The sequence below is a fragment of the Microcebus murinus genome, chromosome 12, assembly GCF_040939455.1.
Source record: "Microcebus murinus isolate Inina chromosome 12, M.murinus_Inina_mat1.0, whole genome shotgun sequence".
NCBI lineage: Eukaryota > Metazoa > Chordata > Mammalia > Primates > Cheirogaleidae > Microcebus > Microcebus murinus.
The window spans coordinates 6647792-6665544 of NC_134115.1; the positions used below are offsets into that span (position 1 = coordinate 6647792).

Below are 17753 nucleotides of genomic sequence, written 5' to 3' on the forward strand. Positions count from 1 at the left end.
TTATACTTTTTACTGTTTGTTATGCTAAGTACTTTAGTGGATATGTAAGAGGAGATAAAATGATGGAATGTTTTGTGGTTTTTAATGATCATGTAGTTTTGAACAAAACTCATCCCCTTGTAAAAGCTCTGCCTTTACAGTTTCTTCCTCTCCTTATTCATACGTGTGGAGATTATTATATGCGAAAGCTTCTTAAATATTAAGAGATAGTGCATTTAAATGAAAAGGAAATGGTTTTGTTTTCTTAACAAGCTGAAGGGGAATTAGCTCCGGCTTGTCATCTGCCATCCTGATATAAAATGGAAGCTGTTTCCCATGTTGCTGTTTCATTTGGTGAGTGGAATTGTGAATCTTCCCTTCCCTGTATGTTCTAGGAAATTCAGAACGTCCAACACCAAAGTACACAAAAGTAGGAGAGCGTTTACGGCATGTCATTCCTGGACATGTGGCATGTTCCATGGCGTGTGGTGGTAGAGCATGCAAGTATGAGAACCCAGCCCGCTGGAGCGAGGAGGAGCAAGCCATTAAGGGGGTTTACTCGTCCTGGTGAGTAGGCCTGTCAGTCTTGCACAGCTCTGTAAGATGAAGGAAGGAAGCTGTGTGAGCTGAGAGCCATGCCACATGGAAGGGGCAGTGTAAGGCTTTGAAGTCAGGACCTCCCCTTGCCAGTCAGGTCTGGCTTTGCCCTAAACCACCTGTGTGATCTTGGCCTCTTGAACCTAAGTTTCTCCATCTGTAAAATAGAGATGATAAAACCAAAATCATAGAATCTTTTTTAATTAAGTGAAATTATATATATATGTAAAACATCCTTATAAAATGGCTAATTAGATAGCTCTTGAATTTCAGAAATTGCTAGAAATAATAGAAGTGTTCAGCTATAAGTTTGAGAAAATTATGAGATACCTATGTAAGTTTTTCATTTCATGCAGGTAAATTTTAGCCTCACTTTTATGTTATTCCTTTATTCTGTAGGAAAGGACACATTTTCACACAAAAATCTTAATACAAGTGTTACAAGTTGTCAGCGCAGTCGATAATATAAGATGCTTTCATTGTTTATGGTGTGTAAGTGCAATTAATATCATTCTTGAATCATAATACTTGTTAGTAGTAACAGTAAACTAGTCAGGTGTGCCTTTCTTATATAGTGACATCCGAAAAATTGTTAATCAAATCAGATCATATTGAAACACACTTAAAGGAATTCACTGTTTAAAGAATTCTAGCCATGAATTATTTTGTACAGCAACAATCCATTTTTAATTAGATATTTGTCAGCCAGCTTATCTGACTTGCAACCTGTACTTTTTCATATTGGATTTGCTGGGTACATCTGTAGTGATCCAGTCTGGGGTCTGCCATCATTATTGTTCTCCACAGATCATGTTCTGGTCTATCACTGTCACACCAGTGATAAGAAGAAGTAAACATTAATCCTGAGGCATAGTCAGACAAGAAAATTTCTAATTAGCGTAAGGTCACATTAATATTTTTTCTTTTTCACCTCTGCTGCTTTCCTGTCACATCTCCCCTTATTGTATACTAAATATCATTAAATTTGGAGGGCCCTAAACCTTTGGGGTCCATGTTAAATGTCATGCATTGTTCCAGAGGGGGAGATGCTTTTTAGATCCTGCCCTGCTAATCTGATGTCTTTGTTACTACTCTGAGATTCATGTGACCCACAACTTCCAATAGCCTGCCTTGTGTATCTTTAACCAGGCCACTGATGAGACATTTGAACAGAACAGAATAAAGCCAGAGCCCAGAGGCCTAATAAAAGTGACAGCCATTTATTGGACCTCTACACATCCATTCGTTCAGTAAACATTCATTTGGCTAAAGGCCAGGCACTATGCTAGATGCTTACAAATTATTATCTCTCATCTTCATAAAACTCTTGTGAGTTGTTAATGCCATTCTGTTGACAAAGAAATTGAGTTTCAGAGAGACTAAGTAATTTGCTAACAACCTAGAAAGTAGAAAAGCTAGCCTTTGAAACCAGACCCAACTGACTCCAGAGCCTGTATTTGTTGCAAAATTACAGTAACTCAGCATTTATTTATAACCATGTGTCAGGATTTGTGCTAAAGACTTTACACCCACATTGTATTGAATTCTCACACCAATCCTGTGAGGCACGCATTATTGTCCCTATTTAACATCTTAGGTTACATGTTCCCATAGTTGAGTAACTAAAAATGCCTCCCAGTGGTCCTCCTCATTTAGTCACTAACCATTGGATAACTAATTAGATAACTAATCCAGCCTTTGCTGCCCACTGAGGTTTCTCCATCATGTCGACTAGAATGTCTTGAGGGTCCTTGAAAACACTTTGTTGAGTCTAAAAATAATTTATGACCTGGATTTTTTGTGGGGATTTTAAAAACTAGGGTTTCTTTAGAGCTCTAATCATGATGTAAAATTGAAACCAGATTTGTCTAAGAATATTCTTAGACAGTTTTTGAAATCATAGAAAAAAATCAGTCTCAGTCCTTCCAGATGGAACATTCTAGGTTCTGTGCATCTCACCAGATTCTCTCCCCATCTGCAGGGTCACTGATAATATCCTGGCCATGGCCCGCCCATCCTCGGAGCTGCTGGAGAAGTACCACATCATTGAGCAGTTCCACAGGTAAATGCTGTGTCCTTCACACACTGGAGTGAGCAAACTCATGTGTTTTCTTCTTTCCTTGCTTTCGTCTTCAAGTGAAAAAGTGCTTTCATTTTAACAGTTAACAGTGAAGAGCTTATTTCAAATAAGAAATTAAGGTTTTGAGAATAATTTATAATAAATGGCTAATTTTTTAAAATGCTAACTCCCAATATGATTAATTGCTCTTTTTCCTTTAAGCCATGGAATAAAAACAATAATCAACCTGCAGCGCCCTGGTGAGCATGCTAGCTGTGGGAGCCCTCTGGAACAAGAAAGTGGTTTCACGTACCTTCCTGAAGCTTTCATGGAGGCTGGCAGTAAGTTCCTTCCCACCGTCCTCTTCACGAATTATCAAGGACAGCTCTCAGAGACTTTTGTCTGCTTGGCCCTTAGGTTGAAAGGTGATGGTAATAAACACTTCCTGCATAGTAATAGGGCTCATGAAAAGAGAAGATGAGCTAACTTTGACTTTAAATAATGCTATCGTTCTTCTTTGATGTTGCTGTTGAAAGTACAAGGTTTCTTTTTTCCTGGGAGAGGGATTTTGGGAGGAGACCCTGTAGTATTAATGGTTAACATGTAGTCACTGATTGCAGTATGCCAGATGCTGTTATCTAATTTATTCCTTAAAGCAGCTGTGTAACATAATTGTTATTGCTGTGTTACACATGAGACCACAGGGGCTTAAAGGGTTACAGATTTGCATGAGGCCACACAGCTTAGAAATGCAGTTAGGAATGGAACCTAGATGTGCTCATGCTTTTACTGCCACCCAGGCCTGCCCCTGGGAGGATACCCAGGGTTCCTCTTGTGACAATCCCAGAAGCTCCTCAGTCATAGGAGCTTTAGGATGGAATCTACTCAACATGTTTCCTTCTAACCAGGCTAGAAAGCATAAACATGTGCAGTCTTGAAACTAGTTTTTTTTTTGTTTTGTTTTGTTTTTTGAGACAGAGTCTCACTTGTTGCCCAGGCTAGAGTGAGTGCCGTGGCGTCAGCCTAGCTCACAGCAACCTCAAACTCCTGGGCTCGAGCGATCCTTCTGCCTCAGCCTCCCGAGTAGCTGGGACTACAGGCATGCGCCACCATGCCCGGCTAATTTTTTATATATATATCAGTTGGCCAATTAATTTCTTTCTATTTATAGTAGAGACGGGGTCTCGCTCTTGCTCAGGCTGGTTTTGAACTCCTGATCTTGAGCAATCCGCCCGCCTCGGCCTCCCAAGAGCTAGGATTACAGGCGTGAGCCACCGCGCCCGGCCCTTGAAACTAGTTTTTAAGAAGCTTGTGTCTAGCTTTTCTTTTTTCTTTTCTTTTTTTTTTTTTTTTTTGAGACAGAGTCTCACTTTTTTGTCCAGGCTAGAGTGAGTGCCGTGGCGTCAGCCTAGCTCACAGCAACCTCAAACTCCTAGGCTCGAGCGATCCTTCTGCCTCAGCCTCCTGAGTAGCTGGGACTACAGGCATGAGCCACCATGCCCGGCTAATTTTTTTTTATATATATATCAGTTGGCCAATTAATTTCTTTCTATTTATAGTAGAGACGGGGTCTCGCTCAGGCTGGTTTTGAACTCCTGACCTTGAGCAATCCGCCCGCCTCGGCCTCCCAAGAGCTAGGATTACAGGCGTGAGCCACCGCGCCCGGCCAGCTTTTCTTTTTACACTGGGTAGAAAATCTGTATATACTATTAATATTTTTAGCCATTTATCAGTCATTTAGTTTCCCTGCTTAAACAAGATTATATGCTTTCTCTTCATAGCTGAGTGACTTTAGTGTAGATCATTGACTTTATTAATTTGTAATTCTACTTTTTCATAATTTTTTCCAGCTGAGTTTCAGCAGGAAATGTCTTAAGTAATATAGAACATGCTTTGTGAGGAAATTTTAACAATAAACTTACTGGAAATGTAAAAAACCTATTATTTTAGGCCTGTATATCCAATGAGATCCACATACCTTACATCTTTATACTTTTCATGAATTCACTCATTTTCTTCAAATGTCTTTGGAAGTGTTTTTCCTATGTGTTGATTCTTTTTTCCCCTTTTCTCTTTTTCATTACCTAGTTTATTTCTACAATTTTGGATGGAAGGATTATGGTGTAGCGTCTCTTACGACCATCCTAGATATGGTGAAGGTGATGACATTTGCCTTACAGGAAGGAAAACTAGCTGTTCATTGTCATGCAGGGCTTGGTCGAACAGGTAAATTCTAAGAGGTGGTTTTTATTGTCTTGTAGGCATATTTAAAACATAAAAGGAATATGATTTCCTAATTCTAAGGCTAAATATTTTTCAGAATTCTGTCAAAGCTTTGGAGTCAAGTAGAAGCAAATAAAAGATATTTGAAATATCTTAAACAGGTAGTTACAAAGACCATATGCTGGTGAGGTATATTTGAATGACTCATCATATTTAGTAAACAGATGGGTTGCTAAAACTAGCTAACTGACCACTCTGTTTTCTGATTTTCTTATCAGTGAAAATAGCAAGTTGTTTCACCTACCATGTTCTAAGCATTTTACAATTGCTGTCTTTTAAAATCTTTACCAACAGTGTGAGTTGAAGAAATTCCAGTTTGAGAAAAGTTAAGTAATTTGCTACTTACTAAGTTACGGGGCCAAGAATTAAATCCATGGCTGTCTGACTCCAAAGCTCATCTGCTTTGTCCTTTCAGAAGTATAAGGATTTTGTTTGTGAAAGAGAGTCTATCTGTGCCTAGAATTCTATACTGAGTATGAGTAACTAATGAAAAGGTAATAATTAATCACTTGTTGAAATATAATAGTCAATATTAAAGTAAAAGGAAAATCAGATATACTTGTGTGATTCACAAGTTTGTGAATATCTTGTGTACTTATATATGCGTACGTGAAAATCAGAACCTCTGAAAACAGCATGTTCTCTAGTTCATAGTAGGGAAGAACATATCTTTCTCACCAGGACATGGCAGATTAGTGTAAGTGTAAAATATCTGCAGAGCTATCATGCTAATGCCCAGGAATAGTTAGACTTTGGCTATTCCTAAGAGCTAATAGTCCCATAGAATTCAATATAAAAATTAGTGATTTTACACTAATTCAAAAACTTAGCAGAATCTCATTACAGTGCTGGGTGTTAGGGTAAAAATAAAGGCCTATGAGTGAAATCTTCATTGTCATCTGGTCCAACCAAACACCTCCAGCTCAGCACAGTGTACCTGTACACCTGCCCAGGGATCTGCCACCTGCCCAGTTATCTTCTACCTGCCTGGGGATCTGCTACCTGCCTGGGAGCCTCTTCAGGGATGGGACTCAATTCTGCTGGAGACTCTTAGCTCTTAGGATCAAGCCAAAGACTCTCTATTCCTGGGCATTAGCATGCTAGCTCTGCAGATATTTTACACTTACACTAATCTGCCATGTCCTGGTGAGAAAGATATCTTCTTCCCTACTATGAACTGGAGAACATGCTATTTTCAGAGGTTCTGATTTTTATGTACACATATACAAGTACACAAGATATTTACAAACTTGTGAATAACACAAGTATATTTGATTTTCCTTTGACTTTAATATTGACTGTTATATTTCAATGAATTGATTAATTATTACCTTTTCATTAGTTACTCATTTTAATTAGATGCTAATAAGACTACATAATGTTTATAGTCTTGAGGCTAGCTTCCTTAATATTACTTAATTTTCCATAATTACTTACAGAAAAGTAGAATAATATTATGGTCCAAAGAAAAACACATAATAGCGTAGATACAAGTCTGGAACAATTGTCAGAAAGAAAAATAGGCTGTGAATGTGAATAATCTCCAAAGAGGAAAGCACCCAAGCAGGGAGAGTACCAAGCCCAGACGTATTAGCAGTTGGTGGCAAAGATGTCAAGGCGGGAGGTCCTCGCACAAAGTAGATGGATTGATTATATGGAAATTCTAAAGAGCTGTTCTTCTCTGTTACAGTTGGGTAGAATCAGGAGGATAGATAAGCCAGATGTACAGTTCACTCAGTCTCCCTCCCCTCCTGCACACTCACCTGTACTATGCCAGTGCCTGTGTTAGTCCATCTCTGGGGTCCCAAGATCTCAGTCATGGGGATGGGGTGCCATGTAGACAGGTAAAGTTCTACACAATAAGGGGAGTGCAATAAGAAACACCTGTACAAAAAGTTACAAAGTTATCATCATAATTGTCCTTGAAATGTGCCTCTTTTATATGGTTTCTTAATACATACTCAAGTTTTAAATCATCAAAGAATGATAAATAAAATAAGTAAATAAAAATATAAGCTTTTCTCATGCCAGTCTTCTCTCCTTCACTTTTTTAGGTGTTTTAATAGCCTGTTACTTAGTTTTTGCAACAAGAATGACTGCAGACCAAGCAATTATATTTGTGCGGGCAAAGCGACCCAATTCCATACAAACCAGAGGACAGCTACTCTGTGTAAGGGAATTTACTCAGTTTCTGACTCCTCTCCGCAACATATTCTCTTGTTGTGATCCCAAAGCACATGCTGTCACCTTAGCTCAATATCTAATTCGCCAGCGTCATCTCCTTCATGGTCATGAGGCACGACTTCTGAAACATGTGCCAAAAATTATCCACCTTGTTTGCAAATTGCTGCTGGACTTAGCTGAAAACAGACCAATGGTGATAAAGGATGTGTTTGAAGAACCTGGTCTTTCTGCTGAAATCGAAAAGACTGTGTCTGAGATGGTCACAATGCAGCTGGACAAAGAGTTACTGAGGCATGACAGTGATGCATCTGACCCGTTTAACCCCACTGCAGTCGTGGCAGATTTTGAGAATCAGGATGTGATTCTTTCCAGTGAGCAAGAGTTTGACCCCCTTTGGAAGAGGCGGAATGTTGAGTGCCTTCAACCCCTGACTCATCTGAAAAGGTGCCTCAGCTACAGTGACTCAGATTTAAAGAGGGCTGAGTCCCTCCTGGAACAAGGGGAGACTCCAGGGACGGTGCCTGCCCAGGTCTTGCTTTGCCACAACCCCAGGCAGCAGAAGCCTATTAGCCACTGCTATGTCCCACAGTCTCTAGGACTAGATTTACACAAGGAAGCATTGGTTCGCAGCACATTTTCTCTGTGGAATCAGTCTAAGTTTGGAGGCTTAGAAGGACTCAAAGATAATGGGTCGTCACTTTTCCACATGAGTAACATTCCAAAGGAAGCACAGCAGAGTAGAGCTTTCTCTGAAGGTGTTTCAGGCTCACACAGCCCTGTGGAACCAGTTTCACCCAACTTTCCAAATGCCCATAAGGATCTAAACCCTTCTCACCAGCAAGTAGCACACTGTCGGTGTGAAACTCATGGTGATTGGGGTCCTGGCTCTGTCAAGGAGGACAGCAGGACTCACCGAAGCCCTCTGGACTGTGGCTCCAGTCCCAAAGCACAGTTCTCAGCTGGACATGAAACCCAGGACGACAAAGATCTTTCCGAAGCAATTCCACACTCTGCTTTGCTGTCTGGATTGAGTGTGGAAGCAAGAAGAATACTGGCAGCCAAAGCCCTGGCAAATTTAAATGAGTTTGCAGAAAAGGAGGAAGTGAAAAGGAAGGTAGAAATGTGGCAGGTACTCATATTTCATTTATGTCAAAGCAAAAGTATAATGCATTTTCCCAGATGTATTTTCTACAGAAATATGAAGATATGTTGCATGACACTTAATTTTTGAGCTTCAAGACTCAGCTCTCATGTGAGCCTGATGTTATAGACCTAAGGGGATGTTTGTGTGGTTTCGTTTAAATCTCCATGTACAAGAAAGCACTTAGCATGATGCTTGACCTGTACAAGGCATTGGCATTGGTAGCTTCCTTCTTTCTTGCTGGGTTTGTGGGGGCAGCCTGCCCACAGCAGATAGCGTTAGAAATCTGACCTGTCTCTAACCCGAGGCCTGGCATGGGGGCCACACGTTGAGAACTACTGACAGAGACATAAATAAAGTTATTTTCTAAAGCTTACCAGCGTCAGTGTTGAGATAAGAAGAGTGATGCTGTCTCCTCTGCATCTCTCCTTCAGACTTGCTGACCCTGCTCCAGTAGGGACACTGTGGGAATCAGGAGAGCAAGTGGGAGGAAGCACAGACTGCCATTGTGCCATTAGTTTTAACTGAGATGAGGTCTTTTGGGTATATTTCTTGGATTTTACTTAAATTAGAATGTGAAGTTATAAATTTTAAGTCCTTCTTGTGTTGTGCTTTTACTAGGAAGACAGTCTTAAGTCAGCTGCACTCTCTTTGCCCCAGATGAGCACCTGGTTTAGAGAAAAGACAGGCCTGTAAACCTAGTTACCAGAAACAGGCAAACAGCCCCCAAGGGGCTGACTCAGTGAGCCCTGACTCAGTGAAATATTGACTTTTCAGCCCATTTTCTATTATGAATTAGTTTCATAGCTCTTTTCCACAGTGTACTGTTAAGGCATATAAAATTTCTAAGAGTGCCAGTGTCTCTTCAGACGCCAAAGCATGAAAATTAAGTTTTGAGTTTTACACTGACTTCCAACTGCTCGATGGGAGGAGAGAACTTTTGATGAAAGCTTTGTTCATCAGAATTGTAGTGTTTTGCCTAATTAGTAGTTAAGTGTATTGCATTCTTCCAAGATGAGTTGCTTATTTACTACTCCAAACTGGAAAAGTCTTCCATCAGTCAGCAAATATTTCCTGTGCATTACTGTGTGTCAAGAGTTAGCAAGCAAGAGGGTCTTCCATTTCTGATGGAACATCTGTGCCTTCACTCCTGGGTCAGCCCTGAGTGCTCGCAGCTGAGTGACCACGTGAGCTCTGCTTGTGCTGATGATGAGGTCAGGACTTGGTGTGGGACAGACTGTTTCAACATGTAGCATATATGAAAGCATTTTTGGAGGTGAACCTTTTATGGGGATATTTTTGCCTTTTTTTTCCTTTCTAGATTTTATTTTAGGCCTTGTAGTAATAATAATAATTTAAAAAACCCAATGAATTCCAGAAGAGAGTAAACATTACTTGAGCAGTATAATGCTGCCTGTGCCTCTACTATACCCTTTCACATATATTACTTCTTGTGATTTTCATAATAGTCCTGGGAGGCAGATGATACTATTTATGTATTCTTTGTTAATCTTATGAATTCAGTATCACAGATGAGGAAACTAAGGGTGACAGAGGTTAAGTGACTTGCTCAATGTCACATGTATGTGACAGAGCAAGGGTATAGCTCATGGGTTTAACACTTTCTATGATCCCCGGATGTCTTGCCTAACATCACTGGAAAGCCTCAGGGAACATCATGATAGTCCTTTGGGGAAAAAAGTTGTTGAGTAATATCAGTTCTGCCCAGCTTGTCTCCTTATTAGCTGACAAAATTGAATAAAAAGGTACTCTGTTGTGTACATGATCTATGGGATGGGAAGGAGTATGAACAAGTAAAAGCATTGGCTTAATTTATAAGATAATAAAGAGAAACCCAATACCAGAGGGTCCTTGTGGTATGACAGAGACAGAACAGACCCTGGAGTAAGGCAGAACTGGGTGCAAAGACCTCCTTCGCTGTTTTCTAGCTTTGGGCTCTCAGGTAAGTAATTTCATCTTTCTTGAGCCCCAATACATTTATTTGTGAGGGGCCTCCCTGCTGGGTGCTATGACATTCAGAGATCAATCGTGTGTAATAGTTTCTGCCCCCCTGTATGCATGCTATAAATATTGGATGGGTGAATGAATAAATGGTAGCAATTATTACACTTATTACTATTGCAAAAATATATTTGATTCACTAAAGCATAAATCTGAACCCTGTCAAAAATTAATTAAAATTCACTTTTCCCTTCTGTCTGTGAGGTGAAGTTTTAAAATCTCATGCTTAAATTGTCTCCAGGAATTTGGAGTATTTAGCAAAACCTTTTAGTTATTTTCACCCTATCAAATTTCAGGATGCAGAGCTTGTTATCTGTTAAGTTCTACAGAGGATTCTAAAGAGGCATTTGAAAGAAATACACATACTCCATTTACCAACTTTCAACTTTACTGACTTTGCATATGTCGAAGTTTCAGTCACAAGCTTTTCCTCAAATCCTAGGTTGATTTACAGATGTTTCCTTATTTATGCTTCTCCTATACCATTCTACTTTGCAGTAAATATTTGTTTTGTTTGCTAGAAGCCTGAAGAGGAAGACTCACTCTTCCTGAACTGTCTCTGTGGTTTCTGAATGAAGGAGAGAAGGTGGATTAACTCAGCCCCTTCTCTGTGCTTTAACGATCTTATCTCAGCCAATTAGCCCAGTGTGAGGCAGGGCATAAGCTTCATAGAGGGAACTAAATCTTAAAGAAGTTCAGTGTCTTAGGCCAGTGTCCACTGGGAGGAGTCCCAGATCCATACCCTATAGCTTGAGCTTTCACGCTCGCAGGTAGCCTAAGGATCGCCCGTGTCAGTGGGCGTCTCCCTCTCTTCTGCATGTCTCTGTCTCTCTCCCTTTCTCTTCCTTTTTAGAAAGAACTAAATTCCCGAGATGGAGCTTGGGAAAGAATATGTGGCGAGAGGGACCCTTTTATCCTGTGCAGTTTGATGTGGTCTTGGGTGGAGCAACTGAAGGAACCTGTAATCACCAAAGAAGATGTGGACATGTTGGTTGACAGACAGGCAGATGCCGCGGAAGCGCTGTTTTTCTTAGAGAAGGTAGAGCTGCTGCTGGACTAGTTAATGACTTTAAGGCCCTCAGTATAAATTTCACACACTAAAAAAAAGAAATCCATGATAGAAAAAAAAAAAGGGACTGCATACTAAATCCCATATCTAGGTCTAATTTAATAGTTTTTTCAAGATAAGAATAGAAATTAATACCCACTAGAAACATCTAGAAAATATAAAATAAAACAGGAAAATATCAATAATCTTGGGAGAGCCACTATAAACATTTTCAATTTTTCTTTTAATCTTATCAGCACAAATATTAAATTAGTAAAAATTATTTTAACATACAACTTTACATTTCATTTTTGCTTAAAGTTTTAACATAGGTATTTTCCCATGAATAGTGTAAGCTATTGACTGGAATGGGCATGCGATGCTCTGATGTGAGCCTATGCCATAGTTAACCACTTCAGCACTGTTGGGTATTTGTTTCCACTAAGTATTTGTTGTTACTAAGAGATAATGGATGTAGGAAGGGGGGCTAGAAATTGTATGAATCCTTTTATATAGTTTAGTATTTTTAACCACATAAAGGTGCTAAATTTTCTTATAAAAATAGGCTTGTTCTTGTTTTAGGAAACAATGCTATATAATAATCAGCCTTGAGTTACCTACTGTGCTATAATATAAGCATCTCCTCTTTGTTTCCAAATCTTCATTAAAAAATTTGTATAATTGCTGTACACACATACACACCAGACACACACACACACATGCTCACAAACATGTACATACAGAAATACAGCCTCACACACAGACATGTGCACACACATAAACACACACCACAGTTGTGCAATGCACATCTTTTTTAAGAAAAGATTTTTCCCGTATCTGGAGTCCTTTTCTTAGAATATTTTCTCAGAAATTAAATCGCAGAGCTAAAACAGGAGAGGATGAAAAGGGAGAAGATTAACCTTTGTCAGGTGGCTGTGGACCAACCCTTGGAGGCTGGGGCTGTCACTTTCTTCATCTAACCCCCTCCCTCCATAGCATCTGCAGTGGGCTAGGTACACAGGTACTGACCGCTCAGTGCCTGACTGGTTAGTCCACATATCACCATGACATGTCAGCGTTTACTAGCTGAACCAAAATGATTATATCCAGAAATAACAAGAATAGAAAAATCAATCCTGTTCACTGCAAGAGAAACATCTGGTTTAAAATTGTACTGATCTTCAGATTCAGTCGTATATTGTACACTAACTAACCAGCTTTGGTATTATCTCCTGAAAGCTTTTCAGATTTGTTAACACATAACAATAAACATTTGGTAGAGCTCTTGGTAGATATTTTAGCATTTGAGATTATGAATAAATACCTGGTCACAAACTAATTCTCAACTCTACGATTGTTCTGAATAGATTTCTTGAGGCATTTTTCAAACAACTGTTTTAATTCTGATTTCTGCAAAAAACAGGGACAACACCAGACTATTCTCTGTGTGTTACATTGCATCGTGAGCCTGCAGACGGTTCCCGTGGACGTGGAGGAAGCCTTCCTTGTTCATGCCATTAAAGCTTTCACTAAGGTGGGTCACATTCTTTTTCTCCTTCCGTGCCACAGATCAGCAACATCTTTGTAAGTCAGAATCCAGAGGTCACCATCCTCTAAAACAAAACTTTTAGCTGTATTTCCCCTTTATGGAAATATCTTTGACATTTCTTGAAGTTGTTGCAGAATTCCACCCTCAAAAAAAAAAATCATTTTCCAAACAGTGATAGTAGGAAGAGCTGAACTGAGGGATTTTTAAAGGAAAACATTGAAACAAAGAGCTTTTATAATGGAGAAGAGAAACAATTGGGTGTTGAGTACATAATTTTAAATCATGTGCCTTGTAGGAGTCAGGGAATCTTTGCTTGTTGAGCCAGTTCTACCTTGGATTTAAACAAAAAGCCATCTATTGAGAATTAAACATCAAACATTGCCAATTTGGTATGGTGTCATGGTTGACATATCCTAAGGAAAGAGTAAAAAACTGTTTCCTTTCTAAAAGCACATCCTATTGGCTCATAGCTGTTTTTCCTACCTGAAATAAAAAGCCAGGTTCATGCCAAGAGCAAAGGTTCCCCTCACCCTCACCCCTTCAACTAATTTATTTGGTATCTCTCGTATACAATATGAAAATGCCATTAAACAAAGAACCCAGATTTTGAATGACAGTATCTGGTAACATTAATGATAGCAGTTATCATTTGTACTCATTCCTAAGTTGTGAAGATTCTTTCTTTTTAACATTTGTCCAAACTCCTTCTCCTCCACTCTTTCCAAAGTGATGTTCTTCCTGCAGTCTTCCTTGTTCCTTGTCTGGATATTATGGTATTATCCACCTGACATCTTTTCAGTCTGTTCTTCACAGTGTCCAGAGTCAATGGTCCCAAATCCAGGTCATGTGATCGTTTACATCTATATTTACGTTTTCATAGACTGAGAAGCTATCTACCACTCGAGAGAGGTTGTGGTTTGATGTTTAAGAAAGTAAACAATTCAAACCATTATTAATATTAATAAGGAGTTTTTGTAAATAGATAGACAATGTAGTGGTCAAGATAAAATTAAATCTCTGAGTTTGAACAAAAAAATCCTTAATATTGGTGTATCTGAAAGTGATAGGATTTTTTACAACTATTGTTAGCCTTTTAAGGGGATACTAATGAAGAGTTAGATAAGCAGTTGTTTAAAATCTGTCTATAAAAATGTTAGAAGGCAGTTCTCCTTGGGTCTCTCATATCGCTGCACAGTCTGAGGAGCAGGTATACTGACAGCTTTCTTTGGGGACCAGCTCTTCATGGAAGTCTGTCTAGCTCTGCCTGTAGGGCAGAAGGCGCGTGGTTCTGCCTTCCCAGGATATTGTGATACTTCCCTTCAGAGCAAAAGTTGGCAGGTTTGCTTGCAGTCCCCTTATTAAACATGGGGATTTCTTAAGCTTAGGGCTCCTCAGCTATGAAGCAAACCCCCTGCTTGTGTAGCCTCCAGCTGGGCCTCTGCATTGCCCCCACAGGACGTGGGAGGCAGGAGGAACCCACGTGAGTATGAAGCACATGCAGCCATGAGGAATAAAGCTGTTTGTCTTTGACCCAGCAGCCTTGTATCTTGTACCAGTGTGATACCATCAAGCTAAGTAGGGTAAAATCTCAGATCTTTTATAGTTATTGACAAAGGAACAACCTTCCCTTTGTCAGAATTTATCAGAGAGGGAGAAATTCCAGAAGAGGAGAGGCGGTGATTGTGTGACCCTGATTCTTTCTTAGTGAGTCACACATTCTGGGGATGGGGTGGGGTGGGGGACTGGAGTATTTACTCTGGTTCTCTATCTACCCTCACTCCTAACCCTGAGTATGGTAAACTGGGACAAAGAATCCAAACATGTGTGCATAGTACCTTCCCATCAAGGGGAAAGAAACTAACATTTATTGAGGATTTTTACATGCCAAACTTATGTTAGACTCTCATGGATACAAAATCCTAAGGAAAAGGATATTGTGGTCCCTGTTTTACAGAAGATACACTTGAGGCCTAGAGTGGCTGGGTGTGAGATGAGGACACACAGCTGGCAGGTAGAGAGCCAGGCTTTCTGTTCAGGTTGCTCTGACTCTGCCCCACAGTGGCCACAGGGCCTCTTAGCAGGACACTTACAGCTGATGTGCTGTGTTCTAACAAGGAATACTTTCCCTTATACCATTAATGATTAGCCTCTGAATTAAAACCTTACTTCACACTCACTATTGACTTGCTTCATGACTAGGTATATGTGATTATACTAAATATCCAGGCACTAGATTTGATTTTGAGTTTTTATTCATAAGTTTGGTATTGGCATGGTTGGCAGTTCTAATATGGTCTTTCAATTGAAATGTGCAAAATGTATTATGTATTTTTAAAATTATATATATTTATGTTTATAAGACTTTTTTCGCTACCTCCCTCTTTTTTCCCCAAATAGAGACTGGTTAAAATTCTTGTTATACTGTCCTGAATATAAATTTCTTTGTGACCAGGTTAATTTTGATTCTGAAAATGGACCAGTAGTTTACAGCACCCTGAAGAAAATATTTAAGCACATTCTGGAAGAAAAAAGAAAAATGACAAAAGACAGCCCTAAGCCTGGTCTCTAGTGAAGCTGACTTTCCTCATGATGAATACTTCCGACCTAAATATCCAGTTCATATGAGAATAAGTTGAAGTTTGTGGAGCTACTTTTTCCCATAGCACTTTACTTTGAATGCTTGTCATTTGTGCTGACAACGATCATTCCTAGTTGGAGCAATTATTTATTTTAAAGTATCCTTGAGCTACATTTTTGTTTTGGAAAATTGCCATAAAGTTGGTGCCACTTTCTTTTATTTATTTGACTGAATTTATGTTGTTGTATTAACATTTTAAATGTGTGGTGTTTACATTCTTATTCTTTTTGACGTTTTGGAGAAAGTTGTAACTTGTCTTTCCAAAACAACCATTTTCTTGACAGAACTCTTCCTGGAGTTTTTACCAAATAGATAATTTCAGTAGTCAAACCTCACTGTGTATCCGTCCCCCTGACATATGACCTAAGAAAGTCACCAAGTGTCTTAAACTGTTTTATATTTGTTACTAAGAAGGCTATTGATACAATATTTTTAAAGGATTTTTTTAAAACTTTCTTTGAAATTATTTGTTTTTCCTTTTCATCTTACAAATGTGACCAAGGGTTTCAAAGTGTGTTATTTTTCAGAGTGATTTAGCTTTACTTTAATGGAGTGACTGTGAAGTGGTTGGGATTTTTACTTGTAGTAAGTAGACTTGCTCTTTGTCAGGCTTCCAGACAACTTTGCCAGCCTCAGCTGTCACAAGGAGGCAGAAGCAGTTCTCAACACACCAAGCCTTATTCCCACTCCTTTGGGTTGCTGCTGAGCTAAACAGCATCTTTACAAAGGCAGTGGATCAGAGGCGGGCAGTGTGGGAAGTTGCTAAGAAGCAGGACTTGCCTCTGTTTTCCCAGGGATTCCACAGGGACAGTCTTGTGGGGCCAGGGCTCTATGCCAGCCCTGCTTTATCAGGGTGCTGTGGCCACTCTGCAGAGGCAACTCTTGGAGCTGGAAGAAGTCAGGGCTGGGCCACTGCTCATGCTGATGGTATAATTAGCATGAGCAGCCTGGCCCTGGCCCTACACTCCCAAATCTGCCACTCTAAAGACCCATTTGCCTCAGGGCTCTACCTTTTGCTGCTTTTTTACCATGAGAATTAAAATTTTTAAATTGAATTTGACCCTATGCAGGTTACTTGCACCCTAACTGACATCAGATAAGAAAAGATGTCTACCTAAGCTAGTTCATTATAGACCAAACTGTCTATCAGCAATTGAAGCCATGACTTTTGTTTAAATTAATATGTAGTGATACAAGAGGCCATGCCATGGACAGGATAGTAGTTTTTCCCCATAAAGATGATACTAATCAGACCAATTTCATACTGAAGAAGCTACTATTAACACTTAATCTTAAAAATGGAATTTCAGGGGAAACAAGACTAATTTAGAACAAATAAAATTTCTCCAACTCCTACATTTCTGAATTAAGATCTAGCACATCAAAAATATTTTAGTCATTATCAGTCTAACTAACTCTAATGGCAAAATGCTAAATGCAGCATTCTTCCACACTGTATTTTCTTGGGAAATCAAATCCAAGTTAATGAACTGGGTTGCCCACTCCTGAAATGTCTTATTCTCAAGTGCCTGGCCTGGGAAAGACAGAAGGAAACAGTTGCATTTCATCCAAGGTTATATTATAAAAATAGGGTTTTTACCCCCCAAAATAGTTTGTTCTCAGTCAGCTACACATAGGCAAGTGACATGACAGCTCTTTTGACAAGCCAGATGTTCGTTTGCCTATGCATCTGAAACACTTGTTTCAAATTAGGGAGCAATCATGATGTGACCACAGCACTGCATGTCTAAAAGTCTAAGCACACGAACCTGGAAAGTCTGAAAAAGAGATATGATGGGGGAAATTAATCAGGCTACAATACAAGTATTGTATTTATTGGAATAAAAGTGAAAAAAAATCCTAGTCTTGTACTTCTTTACTTTGATACTCTTGGGCATCGTGCTTACCCTGATGATAAAGACAAGGTGTTGCTCTTTGATTGTCCTGGTGGGCAGATTGAAGGCTGAGCACTGAGCCAGCCAAACTCTAGTTAGTGTCAGCAACCTCTGTTGGTTCAGAATGGCCAAAGATGGAGGGGACCAGGATGGACCAGTTCTAACAGGAATGATTGAAGAAAATCTTTAGGCTGACAAGATTCTTGCTGTCCTGTGTTTGAGTAGATGAGGAGTTTTTATACCCCAGAGGACAAAAATCTCATGTATTAAGAGACATTACAAGTTGCAAAATTAAGCTCAGCAGAAATGGAAATGTCAAGAGCACACACATACTAAGAACTTACGTGGGCCAACCATA

General features: G+C 39.5%; 1 protein-coding gene across 4 annotated transcripts in view; it reads left to right on the forward strand.

Annotated features, from left to right (window-relative positions):
• Positions 1-15659, forward strand: part of PTPDC1 (protein tyrosine phosphatase domain containing 1) — an 86182-nt gene extending 70523 nt beyond the window's left edge. For 3 of the 4 annotated variants that reach the window (XM_020289223.2, XM_012738509.3, XM_012738508.3), the window contains 8 exons: positions 375-546; positions 2558-2638; positions 2858-2976; positions 4724-4861; positions 6973-8231; positions 11119-11304; positions 12737-12847; positions 15315-15659. In XM_020289223.2, coding sequence (XP_020144812.1) covers positions 375-546; positions 2558-2638; positions 2858-2976; positions 4724-4861; positions 6973-8231; positions 11119-11304; positions 12737-12847; positions 15315-15431 — 2183 coding nt within the window. In that variant the 3' untranslated portion in view covers positions 15432-15659. The remainder of the gene's footprint in view (positions 1-374; positions 547-2557; positions 2639-2857; positions 2977-4723; positions 4862-6972; positions 8232-11118; positions 11305-12736; positions 12848-15314) is intronic. The other variant, XM_012738511.3, reaches the window with a different exon arrangement.
• Positions 15660-17753: the final 2094 nt, after the last annotated feature.